The sequence below is a fragment of the Delphinus delphis genome, chromosome 6 (assembly GCF_949987515.2).
Source record: "Delphinus delphis chromosome 6, mDelDel1.2, whole genome shotgun sequence".
Taxonomy (NCBI): domain Eukaryota; kingdom Metazoa; phylum Chordata; class Mammalia; order Artiodactyla; family Delphinidae; genus Delphinus; species Delphinus delphis.
Genome location: NC_082688.1, coordinates 54,965,502 through 54,981,011, shown reverse-complemented (window position 1 = coordinate 54,981,011; position 15,510 = coordinate 54,965,502). Strand labels below are relative to the sequence as shown.

Here is a 15,510-nt window from a genome sequence, read left to right as displayed (position 1 = left end):
CATAGTCTTGCAAATACTCATTTCAAAAGCATTTTGAACCTGGAAAAATCCCATTTATTCTTGGTTTTATCTGTATGTATTACTTCTAGTAATTCTTACCATTCTCTGGCATTAGGTCTATTTACTTATTATGATTACTTGGGTAATCATAATGATTTACACTTTTGCTGTGTTGTTTTTCCAAGCTCTTATGTATTCATTTTTGTATCTACCTTGGACAAGTACACTCAAGAGTTTCTGCATAAGTAGGATTTTATGTAAACCAAATATAAAGGGAATGCCAGAAGAGGCAGAGGGTATGAATTTTACATTGAGCCAAATGGCTTTCTTTTAGGCCCTGGGCACCTGGGCAAATAAGAGTTTTCCAGGCTGCCCAAGGGCTACTGAAGTTATTGCTTCACTTTAGACTCCCGTTTACTCTTCCTGTATCCATACATGCTGTCCTTAATATAACCTCATTGTTGACCTCAAGAGGACAGTAAAACTAATAGATAAATTGCTGTGACTTCAGGAAGACTTAAAGGTGATGGTATAATTTACAAGGGAGCATTTAAGTTCTCTGATAATTCATTCATTGTGTAATATTTTTGTACTGCTGTGGAATAAGTGTAACAGCAGCTTTAGGGGTAACTGGTAATAATGAGTCATTGAAACACCTGTTCCTCTTTCTTCTAGCTTCTTCTCTTGACAGCCTTGCAGCTAACGTAAAGGTAATTTTAGAAGTAGCATTTGTAAACTGATTTATTTCCAGCTGTCTAATGTCAATTATTGTGCTTTCTCCCATGAGTGGTGGAAAGTATATTTCTAGCTAATGCTGCTTATGGAATTCCTGTAGTTTAACTTGAGTTGCTTTGCTTTAGTTGGTTTATTCCCCTCACATAAACTCTTTTCATTTGTAGGATGAATCACCAGTGAGGGTGTATGTAGGCCCAATATCTACTCTATCAGTAGGGATTTTCATTACTTTTTCTCTAGTCGAGTACCTTTTTATATGCGATGGTAAATCACTTGTTCTTAAAGTTTGATTGGTTTATTCACGTGAAGGTGCAGACTTCCATGTTACAACATGAGAATGGATATATGCAAAGAAAATGGAGTACACTGAGCTTCCTTTGCCATAGCAGTTAAATATTTCATCTAAAAAATTATGTCTTTCCCAAGCCCAATAATCTCCAATCCTCACAAACCAAAGCTCAGAGCATGAGTTGATTTTGGCTTGTGAATATATGCCAAATGTACAGAATTTTGGTTATCTTTCCTTGCCCTTGACTGCTGAGCATTTTGTCTCTAGTCTTCTCTATTCCCACCCCTCTTTTATTTGCAGGAGATCCCTGCGGCAGGTATTCTATCATCTTGCCCCCAGTTCTCTTCCCTGTCCCACCCGGCCCCCAGCTCTAAATTAAGCAAACCAAAGCAAAAACTACAACTAACGATTAATGCACATTGTCACTCAGGTTATCAAAGAGCCAGATGAACGGATTGTTTTAAGGAATGAATCACCATTATCGTTAGATTCAAGTAAGTTTGGAAAGCCCTCGGCCAGTTACAGTCATCAAGGGGATGCCGATTTCCACTGGGAAACTTCATTTGCCACCTCCCAACACTCCAGAACTCCCAGCCCTCTTCTGGATCAGCCCCTTCTCCGAGAAAGGTCAGCAGCAAGCACCCATCTCTTTGCTAGAAGAGTGCCTTGTGGTCTGGCAGGAGTAAAGTCAGGTCACTTCATCAGTTTGCTTCCTTAGGAATATTCAGCTGGGGACACCTTGATATGAAAAATTATTATTCCTTGAAAAATAATCCCAAAAGTAAGAATTGAGACTTTTCTCTTACCCTGGAAAGCATATCTCAGAATGCTTGTTGAAAATGGGACAGACAGCTAACTTGGCATAGGTACTATTTATCTATCCATTATTATCGGTCATAAATTTTAGAACTCAAGCTTTTGGTTTCACCAGTATAAAAGAACTCACTATCGAAAGTTTAGAAATTATAGACAAATGAAAAGGAGTGAAAAAAAAATCACCTATAGTCCTGCCACCCAAAGACAAGCATGATTAATATGTGGGTGTATTTTCTTTCTCTTTTTCTAGACATGGTTTGTTGGCTTGTTTATATTATTGTCACACACACACACACACAAACCCACAATTGCCTATGTCTGGAGGGCAGGCCAGAGATTGAGAGCAGGAAACTTTATTTTCCAAACTGCGCTCCCAGCTGATGTGACTAACCATCCGGTTTGCTCCAGACTGTCCTAATTTTAACCCTGACAATCCTGCATTCTGGGAAACTTCTTGGTCCCAGGCAAACCAGGACAGTTGGTCACAACTCCAGTGAAGTAGCACAAAAGATAATAGTTTTAAGATAGTTGTTTTGAATGAAAGATAGGCCAGTCTTGGGCTTCCCTGGTGGTGCAGTGGTTGAGAGTCCGCCTGCCGATGCAGGGGACACAGGTTCATGCCCCGGTCCGGGAAGATCCCACATGCCGCGGAGTGGCTGGGCCCGTGAGCCATGGCCGCTGAGCCTGCGCGACTGGAGCCTGTGCTCCGCAACGGGAGAGGCCACAACAGTGAGAGGCCCGCGTACCACAAAAAAAAAAAAAAAAAAAGATAGGCCGGCCTGCTTTTCCCTGCATTGTTAGTGATGAGAATAAGAAATCTCCACATAAAAATAATACAGTTGCTAACAAAGAGACTTGTAGTAAATATCCCAGAACAAAAGTGGCACTGAAATTTTAGTAGGAATTATAAGAAAGTGACAATGCATTCTTAGACATTTTTCAGAAATGATAGAATACCTTTATATTAAAATGGACTTGAGGAAACCAAGTAAAATGTTTTGATAAAATATACTAAGTAATGGTGAGTCCTTGATTAGTTACTGTATTGGAAGAAAATAACACAACATAGATTTTTAAAAATTGGCCGTGGCTCCCAGAGACAGGTGGTGAGAGACACATTTACACCCGTCTCTGGGCCTGGTCTCCCTTCTCTTCTGGCTTCTTCTCTTTCTACCAGCCTGCAGCTTAACAGGTGGACAGAGCAGGTAGGGGGTTACCCCAGATGTAAAGACTTAGAATTTATTTTAAACAGAGAAGGGGAGGAACCTTCAACTGGTGGTAGTCAGGACACTTGAGCTCTGCTCAACCTGTCTCCAAGTGCTATGTGATCTCACACAAGTACTCAGCCTTTTAGACCTTAGTTTCCTCATCTGTAAAAGGGGTTTAGTGATCAAAGATCCATCCTCTTGCAGCCCAAAGTGCTTCTTTGCTGCCAGAACTGGAAGAAGCTCATGGATTTTGCCCATGTGCCTTGTTTTCGTACATCACCCAAACTCCTTATAATCAGCATAGCAAGCTTTTCTGAGGGACTGAATTGAGCATCCATTTATTGAGAACCTATTATGTGCAGTGTATGTGATCGTGACACGTCCTGGCTTCCCAGTGGCTCACACACTAGACGGGGTGGCAGGCATACCCCCATGTCACTAAATTTGAGATGGATTATGATGTGCACTTAACAGAAGTATAATTGAAATGTAGGGGAAAGGCAGAGCAAGAGGAGGTTAATTCCATTAGGAAGGAGATCTAGGAAGGCCTCGTTTCTTTTTAAATAAATTTGTTAGATGGTTTATGCATTCATTCAACCAGTCTTTCCTGAGTATCTTTATGCAGCAGGACAGTAATTCTCAACTCTGGCTCACTGAAGAATTGCCTCATATTGAGTCAGAATCCTTGAGATTAGTACTGGGTGTGTGGAGGGGAATGTAGTATCTCTGTGATTAAAAGTGTGCCTCACCAATTATACCTCAATTAAAAAAAAAGACACATGAAGAATCAGTTACCAATTCATGGCACTTAGTAGACATTCAATAAATACTTGCTGACACAAGGGAAAAAAACAGTGCCTCAGAAGGAAAACAGGATTGATAGTCACCCTGCTAGTCCTGGAATAGAAATGCTAACATTTAAGACATTTCTTCTGATCTCTGAGAACTTGCAGAGGATGTTAAAAAAAAAATGTACACAGAGAGTTTTCTACAAGGCAGAACTTTGAGAACAGTACAGACCAAATGTTATCAGAGTATAAAGGAGAAGAAAGTACTCTGGAATGTTTTATGGAGGAGGTGGCATTTTCATGGGGGCCCAGAGGGGAGGGGATTGGATTGTGATAGTTAATGGAAGGGAGGGATGGGAGGTGAGAAGGCAGGGGGTGCTGTCAGGTTCTAAAAGTTAGAGCAGCCTTGGGGAAAAGTGGGTGCCAAGGCTGAGGGTCTGAGGGGGACTGTGGAAACCAAGCTAAGGAATTTGGGCTCAGTTGGAAGGCAGTGGGGAGCTTTTGCAAGTCATTCACAGGAATTAGCACAGTTGACTGTAGAATGATGACTTTGGCTGCAGACCAGAGTTTTAATCATTTATCTCTGGTGAGTCAGCAAATTCTCTGTCCAAAGTCACTCTAAACTGATAAGTTTGGAACTAATCAAACTATGAATTTGTAAATAAGGTGACAAAGTATAACATGGTCACACAAAGGCTATCTGGTTTGCCCAAGACTGTCCTGGTTATAGTGCTGAAAGTCCTGCACTGTGGGAAACCTCTTAGTTCCAGGCATCCAGGAGAGCTTGTCACCTTAACCTCCAGGGAAGTGGCACTGAAGATAATAATTTTAAGGCAGCTGTTTTGAGTAAAGGATATCCCTTTGTATCCTTGGGGAAGAATCCATTCCCCATTGACCTCAGTGTAGACCCTGTGGAAGAATCCATTCCCCGTTGACCTCACAGAGGTAGCCCTTGGAACATTAGGTGTTACTGTTATCGAACCAGGTTCGTTTGCCCTATGCACAGCAAGCCAAATGCTGAGGTGAAGAGAAAGTTTATTCACAACGCAGCCAAGTAAGGAGATGGGAGAACAAGTCTCAGCTCCACCTCCCCAAAGGCAAGGGGCTTGAGATATTTATGGAATAAAGAAGCAGGGTGGTCTTAGGCATGAGGAAATGTGATTGGGGGTAGAGAAAAGGTGAAGTAATCGGTACTTCGCCCAGGCATATCTGGGTTACATGCTTCTTCATGGGATGCATGTTCAAAAATGGAGGTACTTAGCATGATCTGAGGGTGGAGTTTTTGGCCCTCTGAAGTCAAAAAATTGTTCATCAGATAACTGTGCAGACACAGTTTTAGGGTTAGTTATCCCAACCAGTCTTAGCCAGCTTGAACTAGACAGGATCCAACTCCACGTTCTTGTAAAACAACTTAAGCCCACCATTACTATAGTGACCTGTGATGTCAGAGGCTTTATCTATAGGGACGGTTAAGAAGTCTTGTGATATATTACCCTAGGCTATGTGAAGCTTGGAGGGTATGCAAATAAAGAAAGGAAAAAAGAATAAAAACAACTAAAGCAAGCTTAATCAGTAAAGGCAGTTTGTAAGAAGAGGGGTTTTTAACAAGCTGCTTCCTTATCTTCTGTAAGTCAAGCTCAAGAATTTCTGGTAGTCAACCATAAGGGGCGTAGTTTCACTACTAGTGCTTAGGCTCTGCCTCACTCACCGTTCTTTTCACATGAGCCACTGGGACCAGTCTCCCTCTGCTCAGATCACAGAAGTGCATGAGAAATACCTTTTGAGTTTCTGCTGACTTAATACTGAAATCAGCAAGGGCCAAGTTTGCAAGGATGAGATGCGAGGAAAGTTTTGGAGTGAGAATCAGCCCAAGGTTTTAATGGAGGAAGTGGAAAACCCTTTTAACTAGCAGCATGGGAAATGGTAGTCCCAAACGTGGGAGAAACACTCTCAAGCCGGTTCCCTAGCTCCAGTGTCCGGATAGAGTCACATCCCTTCAGCATCCATCCTCAGTTCAGCATCCATCCGCAGTTGTCCCACTGCACAAGGAGAAGGCCATAATCAAGGCAGAGCACTGCTCTTGCCTGTTGACTCATCATTCTCAGAGGTCTTCAAATATAGTGTTGATTGTATATAGTAATAAGGGTAACAAGTGTATGGATAATTCTGGCACTGGTTACTCAAGACCAATGAAAAAGCATTTGCAGTGTCCATTTGGTGGCTATTTTTAAATGCCAATTTTATTTATAGCTTCAAAATATTTCTATTCCTTCATCTTAAAAATTCTTAGAGGAGTGTAGAAATGATGTACCTGGCCTTTTCTTAAACATGGGCAGTGCTTTAGGTGGTTCGTTCATTTGCTGTGAGTCATTTTCCTGGGTTGGTAATGGATTTGTGTAGATCCAGTCATTCTCTTGGTCTTGTCTCCCTGGAAACCAGAGGGTACATGCTTGTTACAGGGAGCCAGGATGGGTGGCCTGGATGTGGGTCCCAAACCAAGCAGAGGGGCAACTGCACAGGGACTCATTAGTGTGGTGGCCATAACAACAACTGGATTGATTCTCACATGTTTCTGTCATTTCCAGTGTTTACTGTATATAAGTTAAAGAGAACGATTTTATCCAAATTGCTAAAAGTTTTAGGCATTTTAAGAAAACAATATCTGTGCTTTTCATAATCAAACTGCAAATTCTGCCTCAACTTAAGAATTGGTACTCACTTCCCTCCCCAAAATGAATGAATGAGTGGATGAATTCAGTCACTCAAGAAATATGTATTAAATTCCTACTGTGGTATTCAAAGCCCTGAGATGAGCTATTAGCCCAAGAGGCTCAGTCCCAATTTCAGTCTAGGAGGAGAGACAGACATTAACCAAATAATGACAAAATGTCCACTGGGGGAAGTGCTATGAATGAGAGGTAAATGGATTCCAAGTGCATGAAATAGGGAAGCCGGCTCCCTCTACAGCAGGGGTCCCCAACCCCCCCAGGCCACGGACCGGTACCAGTCCATGGTGGCAGTCCATGGCCTGTTAGGAACCGGGCCGCACAGCAGGAGGTGAGTGGCGGGCTAGCAAGCGAAGCTTCATCTGCCGCTCCCCGTCGCTCGCATTACCGCTTGAACTCCCCCCCACCCAACCCCAGTGCCAAAAAGTGTCTTCCACAAATCTGGTCCCTGGTGCCAAAAAGGTTGGGGACCATTGCTCTACAGGAAGGGGCTCAGGAAGGATCTTCCTGAGAAATCAGTAACTGAATTGAGCTCTGAAGGTGGGTAGGACTCAACATGAGCGGGGATGGGGCTTGGGGGTGGCAGCATTCTACCCGAGGGAGCAGTGCTGGCAAGTGCCTATGGAAGGGAGAAAATGCAGCCTGTTTGAGGAACTGAAAGACACTGAAAGATCTGTGGTTAAGTTTGGGTCTGGGTGGCCTAAAGTAAATGACACATAAAAAACCCCTGGTAGAAAAGTTGGGATTAAATTTTGTATTAAAAATTTTGGGGTTACATGTTTTAAAAGTAAAAGCAGGATTTGTTCTTTAGAGAAATATCTAAAATACACAGTAAATTACAAAGAAGAAAAGAGTCACACACCCTGACACACACCACTTTTAACATCTTGGTTGTTTTTATTCCCAGTGCTTTTCCTATACCTAGGCTTAATAAAGACATTGAAACCATGCTATGCACACTGTTTTGCATGTTGCTGCTTTTTTTCTCACCTTTAAGTTATAAATATCGACCCTTATTGTTATGCACTCTAAGTGTCCTTTTATCAGCTGCATAATACTCCACCCTGTTTACTCTGTTGAGCAGGTTCCACCCTGGGTCCCAGTCCATGTGGAAGAAGATCCATGAAAGGGTCTGCAGTCGTCTGACGTCCCACAGATCTCAGCAACACCTAAACAAGGTCAGGGCTTCTGATGGAATTAGATCTTTGCTGACAAAATAATATGGGGACTGGGTCTCACAGTCTAGCAGGGGAGACAGACATTAATCAAGTAACCACAGAAATAAATGTAAAATTGTGATGCTCATCAAGGAGGTTACATGGTATCCTGAGAGTGTATGAAAAGGAGTATTGGACTTGGTTGGCAGTCAGGGCAGGCTTCCCTGAGGAAGAGACAGTGGAGCTTCAATCTGAGTGATGAGTAGTAGCTACGAGTGATGAATAGCAGCTACTTTGGAGAACAGCACACATCAAGCAGAGGTCCTACAGCAAGAGGGAGCGTTGTCCTGTCAAAGAACTTAGAGAAGACAGTGTAACTGGCCCGAAGCACATTTCCTTCTGCTCTGGACAGGAATCCCTGTCCAGGGAAGAATCTAGGGACGTGTGTGGTCTGCATGAGCTCACAACATGGAAAAAAGTTTTCCTCAAAGTGAATAAGGTGTTTTTCACTGTTTGACTTTTATGGGGGTGAGGGGAGTGTTTCTGATCCATAGATAGATAAACCCAGCACTTTGTCTACTGCAGATGTACAGCCATTAGCTGTGACCTGTCACCAGTTCAAAAAAATTCAAGTGGAAGGTTGACAGTGCCCCCTCTGGTTGGATTTAACTATACCATGTAGTTGAATTGGTCATCTTGACTTATTTAAATGCTGGCATTTAAATGAATTATTTAAATGAATATTGATTCCCCTAATCACCAGGGTCGTGGATTACTTTACGGCCTGTCTGCAAAGTCATTTGCTTTGCTTTGTTAATTCGTAGTTTTTTCAAGTAAGGGAATCCCTTTAAAATGTAAAAAGAAGAAAAGGAAGAAAGGGAAGAGGGAGGGGGCTTGGGAGAGAAGAAGGAAGAGGAAAGAAAGAAAGAGCGATAAAGGGAAGGAGGGAGGGGGAAAAAAGAAATAGTATCTATATACACACATGTATCATGAACACAATATATACGGCATATATGGGATTCATAGACCTCTTAAATGCAAAACTACACATCCAGATATCCTTGATCTGTATTACATTATGAGTAATGCAATTGCTGGATTTGTTTTTGTTATATAGGAAGACTCCATCTCTGAAGTAAAGAATATCCTTCAAAGACCAAACTACCCTCTGAAGAAATATCCGGTGCATAAACAGAGATATTTTTAAACTGCTGTCCTGTGTAAGTAAGCAGCTTAAGTGCTTCTTGTTGATTTGCTCAAATAATTTCAGCTTCCTGCTACCATATAAAGTACCTAGAAAATGTGGCGGACAGGAGTCAAGGAGGAGATAAGAGCCACATTCTTCCTTCAGACAGCACATATGCGGGTCTGCCAGCAGTCTTGCCTCTTGTATGCTCCCCCTACCCCCTTACCTAATGGTCCCTCTTTCAGCTCCTCAAACACAGGCTCCTTCCGGCTGTGGGGCCTTTGCATGTGCTCTCTGACTGGAATACTTCTTTCTGACCCTGTATGGGTCACTTCTCTTTACCTTTCGGGTCTCATGACTTTCCATGACACCCCCTCCTGCTCTGAGGTACACCTTTTTAGCCCTCTGCAGTTTTCTTTCATACAGTATGACACAGTTTGTTGTTATATTTTTATGTGGGTTGATTGCTTAAAAGTCTGCTCCTTCTACTTGAATGACACCGTCCCGAGGTCAGGGACTCTGCCGTCCTGCTCACTATTTTACAGCCGGAATTACAGTGGGATCCCATTTAACTTAGGTGAACTGAACCACACATGCCAGATGTGTGCCCTGAACAAGAGCCTTCCTTCCCTCCACCACCCTGTCGCCACCCTTGCATCAGATGACCTTCCACTGCGGTTGGTGCTCAGTAAATATTTTTTTGTGGGAGGCTGTTGAACGAGGTGATGAGGCAACTCTTGAATTCAGGTGTGTGGTAAGAAGTTCGACATTTTGAGGGCTGTCGTCATTTCTCAGGTTTTCTCTTCTTTCCCTTCCTACCCAGGCCCAGCATAAGAATAGCTCTTCCTTTTTAAGTGCTTCCTGAGTGCCAGGAACTGGCCCGAATACTTCACTTGTATTAAATGAACTAATATTTAATTATCACAACAACTCTGTGAAGTAGGTACTATCACCAGTTCCATTTCACAGATAGGGAAACTGAGGCAAGGGGAGGTTAAGTGCCTTGCTCAAGGTAACATGGCTAGTGAATGGCTCAGCTGCTGTCTGAAGCCAGGTGATCTGGCTTTTAACCATTACATTCCATTGTTCTCCAAAACTGGAGTGTGTGATAGGAGAACCCTGGGGAGAAAGAGCAGAGCCCTTTGGAACCTAAGCAGAATCGGTGGACATTGCCCTTGAACATCCCCCAGAGAGTCCTATGGTGTTGTATCATGTAGTCCCTCATTCTAGCAACATCAAGATAATTAACGAATCTTTTTAAACAATAAAGGAGTGTGGGATGATGTGCTAGGTTTTCACTGTCCTCAGGCTCCTGAAATTCTGGTTTGAGGGTCATTCATGCTTTAGGGCACACATCGCCTTGCCCAGGGCTGGCCAGGATTTCCCGCCTTCAGCACAGAGGAATGTGGAGGACAGCTCAGTAATTTCCCACTTTGCAGGCTTCTACCTTAGAACGTTCTGCTTGGTAGATGAAGGGATGGCTTCTGGGCCACATAATCTCCGGTTGCCAAAATAGTCATCTAGGCATTTATTAGGTGTTTATACGGAACACAGCCCACTTAATTACCACTTAGGGAATGTGGCCCACGTAATTACCAAATGCCAAATTGTGTTGAATTTCAACATGGCTAACATCAAGTTACATAAAGCCCTGAACGGGCAGATATGTGGACCCTGATGTGAGGAGATAGAAGGTAAGAAAAAAAAATCCGTCTTAGTAAATAGGTTTCCTTTGTAACATGAGTTCCTACTCAGTGGTTTGGAATATGCTCATAGGCCTTCTATGAAAGCTCTCCATACCATTCTCTTCCTGTCCCAATTTGGGTCATGGATTCCTGGTCAGGCAGGGGTCCTGGAGGACTGTCAGTGAAAGTTTTCATGGTTGTAAAGAACCCAGGTGACTTTGACTCATCTTAAGCAAACAGGGCATTTAGTAGAATGAAGCTGTCTCAGTGAATCCAGGGAAGATCCAAACAAGCAAGGTCAAGCAGCTAAAATGGGACCGTCATGCCTATGGGTTGGGTAGACAGCAACAGAGAGGAGCATTCAGCAGAAGACCCAGTGAGTTTCCACTCCATGTCCCCTGCCCTGCTTTTCTCAAGGACTCTCCTGCTTACAGCACCAGTGCTTGTCCTTCCCTTCTGCACTTCTGCTCTTTCACTGTTCATCATCTTTCCCTTTCCTGGTTTTCTGGTGACCTCAAGATCCAGGGGAAATGAAAAAGTAGATTCTTAGCACTTAGGGATTAAGTTAGGGATGCTTGGACCAGAAACAATGAGTCCAATTGTCTGACCAGGGAATGTGTGGAAGAGATGGGTCGAAGGGGTTGGAATACACCTGTTTCTCCTTACTCAGGATGGTTTGGCCTTGATACTTTTGGTGTGAAACAGATGATCCTTTGTATACTTTAAGATGGTGAATTTTAGGTTATATGAATTTTACCATTAAAAAAGTCCCATAAGCGTGCACACACACACACACACACACACACACACACACACGCACACACCCGTTATCCCTAGTTCTCCTGTGAGGTGTGATTGCCTCGATGTCACCGTCCTTATCAAGAGCTGATTGCCCACGTCTGGCGTGTGCTCACTGAGATTCCACTTTCAAGGTTGGGCTTACAAGGCCTCCTCTGTGAAACCTGCTGGTCCCTCAGGCAGACTCAGGCCCTCTGCCTTCTGCCCCTCCACATGCCTCCACTAAGGACTTCATTCCTTCAGCCTTGTATTGTAGTTGGTTTTCCTTATGAAAACTCTCCCAAAAAGAGGGCAGAGGACTGGAGGGAGGTCTCTGCAAAGGGATGTGAGACTGAGCAGATGGCACCAGCTCTGGCCCACCGACCCTCCCATCCCTGTGAGCAGCTCCTGTGATCCCAGCTGCCGCCGCCATGGCCAGCCTGCAGCGGGAGCTGGTCCACTTGTAATGCTCCCAACTTGAGGAAGGGCAAAGAACCCAGGCCCAGACGTCCTCAGACACAGACAAGAACTGTAGCACAAAACCTTTTCTAAAATGAAAGAATAGCAAAAAGGAAATAAACCAAGAAAAGGAAAGAAAAAGGACAACAGTGAATTAAAATGCTGATTTCTGATTCTGTCACAGCTCCCTAGGCCTCCAGCTCCAAAGGGAGGGGCTGCTGTGGCTTCCAACCTTACCGTCTCTGCTGGGCAGGCAGGAGCCATTTTACTTCCTCCCACGGGGCCCCTTCACCTCCCTTACAACCAAAGCAAAAAGCAAACCAGCCTACAGATGCCAAGCTCCAACCTCGAGGCCCTCCCTCTCTGATTTGCTCACCAGCTTCGGAGGGATTTGTCATTTGATGGTTTGTGGTGATTGACACATGGATAATGACACACCTTCCTTCATCCCAGGGGCTCCTGGTCCTGTCAGAGTCTAACAGACAGACCACACAGGCAGTGGCCATACACCCAAATCACATGGCAGATTCCTGGGTCAGCAATCCTCAATGAGCATTAGAATCACCTGGGGGTGCTGAAAAATACTGATGCCCAGGTCACACTCTGGACCAACTTAATTGGAATCTCTGTGGGTGGTGCCTGGCATCGGTATTTCTATAAAGGTTCTTCAGGAGATTCTAATGCACATTTAGCACCGAGAATCTCTGCAGTAGGCTGCAAATGTCTTGAGAATGGGGGACTCAGAACACCCCCAAATCCTATACTGACACCCTCCACTCTGAAAAATAATTGTTCCATGGAATAGAATTGATTTGGTCATGTTTAACAGTTCAGCTCAATAACACCTAGCAGTTTCTGCACATTTACTATGTGCCAAGGACTGTACTAGCTCCTCAGAGTAACACTAAGAGGTAGATACTCTGCTTGTCATCATCCTGATAGTATACAAAGAGGCCAGGTAACTTGCCCAAGGTCACACAAGTGTTTGTCTTGCTAACCTAACATTGCCTCATTCCTACACGTAGAGCTACATGCCAAGATTTGGATAGAGGGAAACCATCTTCTTCTCCTTGGTTGTGTTTATTGATGGCCTTTTTCTCGGTACCACATGTAGTGTATGAAGTGTCTTCACATTTCACAGGGGAGACTGAATGAAAGCTGGAGGAGCATCATGAAGAGCTCACTCATCAAGCCAACTGAACAACAATTTTTGTCCCGTGTATCAAAGCACCAGTGTCTAACCCCCGTTAACTCAAACCTGTACCCACCCAGTCTTTTGTACCCAGGTAAGAGCCATTGATTAAAGTGTCTGCTCTTTGGGGCTCAAGTTTTCTTGTCAAGCTGGAAAATTTGTGTTTTAGTTTGTTTGTATGCTTGTTTTGAGCTTGAAAACGAAAATAATAGTTGGGTGGCAGGTGCTTTTTCATTTGGAAAGCGCTTCTTAAAATTCTGATGAAGATGTCAAGATGCCTTTTCAGGTGTTCCTCATTTTGGGCAGTGGATGTGTTCTTGAAAAGTTCTTTTCTTTCCCTCCTTCCTCATTTTTTCCTCCTTCCCGCTTGTCCTCACCCCTCCCCCACCTCTACCTATTTCCCTTCCCTTCCCTTCCTTTTCCTTCCCGTTCCTTCCTGTCCCTTCCTGTTCTTTCCCTTTCCTCTTACATTTTCCATAAGCTCGAGGAAGCTGCTATCTAGAGGAATAAACTGATATATCCTCTAGAAAAAGACTGTCACCTGATTTTCCATTTTTGGTAAATCTGTTTTTTTGTGGTTGTTTGCTTTTTAGTGTTAGGCTTGATTTACATGATATCAACTGAAAACCTAGGAAGAGGGAGCATTACTTCTGGAGAATTCAGGTCTTGCTTTAAAGGTTTAATTTCCATGCTACATTTGTAAGAGGAGGCTAATTTCTTTTGTTTGTTGTTTAAACCACTCCTTCTGTCACCTACCCCTCCTTTTTTCCAACAATTCTTAAATAAATTTATATGAGGAACAAAACCTTCAAATATTTTTCTGAAATAACTACACTAAGTTTGGCAGAAATGACTGTCAAAACCAGATTTAAAATTAGTAGAAGGGTGCCTTTATGAAATGGTTACCCAGTTTGAGGATCAAGAAGAGGATGGGGGTGGATTGAAGTGGACATTTGTCTTCATGGGTCTACAGACCCAGAGAAGAGAGGGCTTGAAAATGGAAACCTTTGTCTTTCCTTCATGCTATATCCTGAGCATTTTCCTCTACCATGCCCTAAAACCCTTTCAGTTTTTACAAGATTCAGTGAGAATCAAGTTTCCTTTTCTCATTATTACCACAGGAATTGGTTCATTAGGTAAATTAAGAAAACGAAATTTAAAATTAAAGGAGAAAAAAAGTCCAAAAGCCAAAATAAAACAAAATTCATTTATCCCTTCTCAGAATTTCAGCCTAATAAAGGTATATATCACAACAAGTATTCCACCTTTGAAAGACAGACAATATGCTTAAATTACACCTGCTTGTATGTTCTCAGTGTGTCTGAAACTATAGTTGTCAGTTTGTTATTTTGAGGTCTAAGTAGTCATCAATAATAAAAAATACTGTATTACATTAAGACTATGGTAGAGTTCTCAGAAAAGGGCCACTTAGGAAGGATATAAGCAGCTGAAGGAAATCAGTTCTAATGAATTGGTATCCGGTGGCAGTTATTGTTCAGATACCCACTGTGACACTCATTGTCCTTTTTTTCTTTTTTTATGGTTTGAGCATAACTCCTTAATTCAACTTAGGGATAAGATCTTAAATGCCCATTCTTATTTAAAGTCCTTTTTTTTTTCTTTCGCAAATCAATCTGCCTTTTGCTCACTTTCTGATCTGCTAACTCTATTGTTTAAGTTATTCCTATTTTATCTTTTTATTTCTCAAGGAATTATTTCAGTTTTGAGGACTTACATTGGGGCCAGGATTGCAGCAGGATTTTGCTTTTGGAATATATAAAAATGTGAATAATTTTGTGACTTATTGGGGATTACTTTGGGAAGATCTGTGTCATTAAACATAATAAATATCCCCACCTGTCTTGCTTCAGTTTATTACTGTTTTCTTGACTTTCACAGCGGCAGATCTATCAAAGCCTGGACCGTATTTTACAAATGTATTTTACAGGGTCTGGGTTTACAGAGGCTCCTGGGAAAATCTCCTTGGTGGAGCCTGGGCCCTCCAAGCAAAAGCCACCATACAGTAAGACCATTTCCCTATTGTCACCGGACTGACCCAAAGTTAGCTGAAGCCTATAGACCCTGAATTATAAATAAGATTTTAAAAATGAGAGTGTACATGATATGTTTAACATAAGAGAAGTTGGTCGGTTTTAAATGCATAATTGGGGAGGACTGATGGATTATGTATGCAAGTTCACCTAGCCCCTGAATGCCTGGCCGCTCTTACTAATAGTCATGGCTGTTCTTGATTAGTTCCATTAAAGGAGCCCTCTGACCTCTCTGAGGGCAGCCCGAGGAAAGGACGTGCTCTCTAGTCCATGTGTGACCAGTGAACCTGCTAGTACTGCTTGACGGGACTGCTGTCCTTCCCTGAATGGGGGGCCCATCCCAGCACTCCTGGGGGATGTGCAGGTCTTGGAGAGAACTCCGTCGCCTCTTCCCATGGAGTGGGAACCCTGCTGACAGTGAGCGGAGCTGCAATCTTACTG

At 43.0% G+C, this 15,510-nt stretch overlaps 1 protein-coding gene across 1 annotated transcript in view; it reads left to right on the top strand.

The window, feature by feature from the left end:
- The window catches only part of SPATA6L (spermatogenesis associated 6 like), a 62,744-nt gene extending 47,887 nt beyond the window's left edge, over positions 1-14,857 (top strand). The window contains exons 10-14 of the mRNA XM_060013443.1: positions 676-710; positions 1,455-1,651; positions 7,647-7,740; positions 8,837-8,939; positions 12,968-14,857. Of these exons, the coding sequence (XP_059869426.1) occupies positions 676-710; positions 1,455-1,651; positions 7,647-7,740; positions 8,837-8,926 (416 nt within the window). The 3' untranslated portion in view covers positions 8,927-8,939; positions 12,968-14,857. The remainder of the gene's footprint in view (positions 1-675; positions 711-1,454; positions 1,652-7,646; positions 7,741-8,836; positions 8,940-12,967) is intronic.
- Positions 14,858-15,510: the final 653 nt, after the last annotated feature.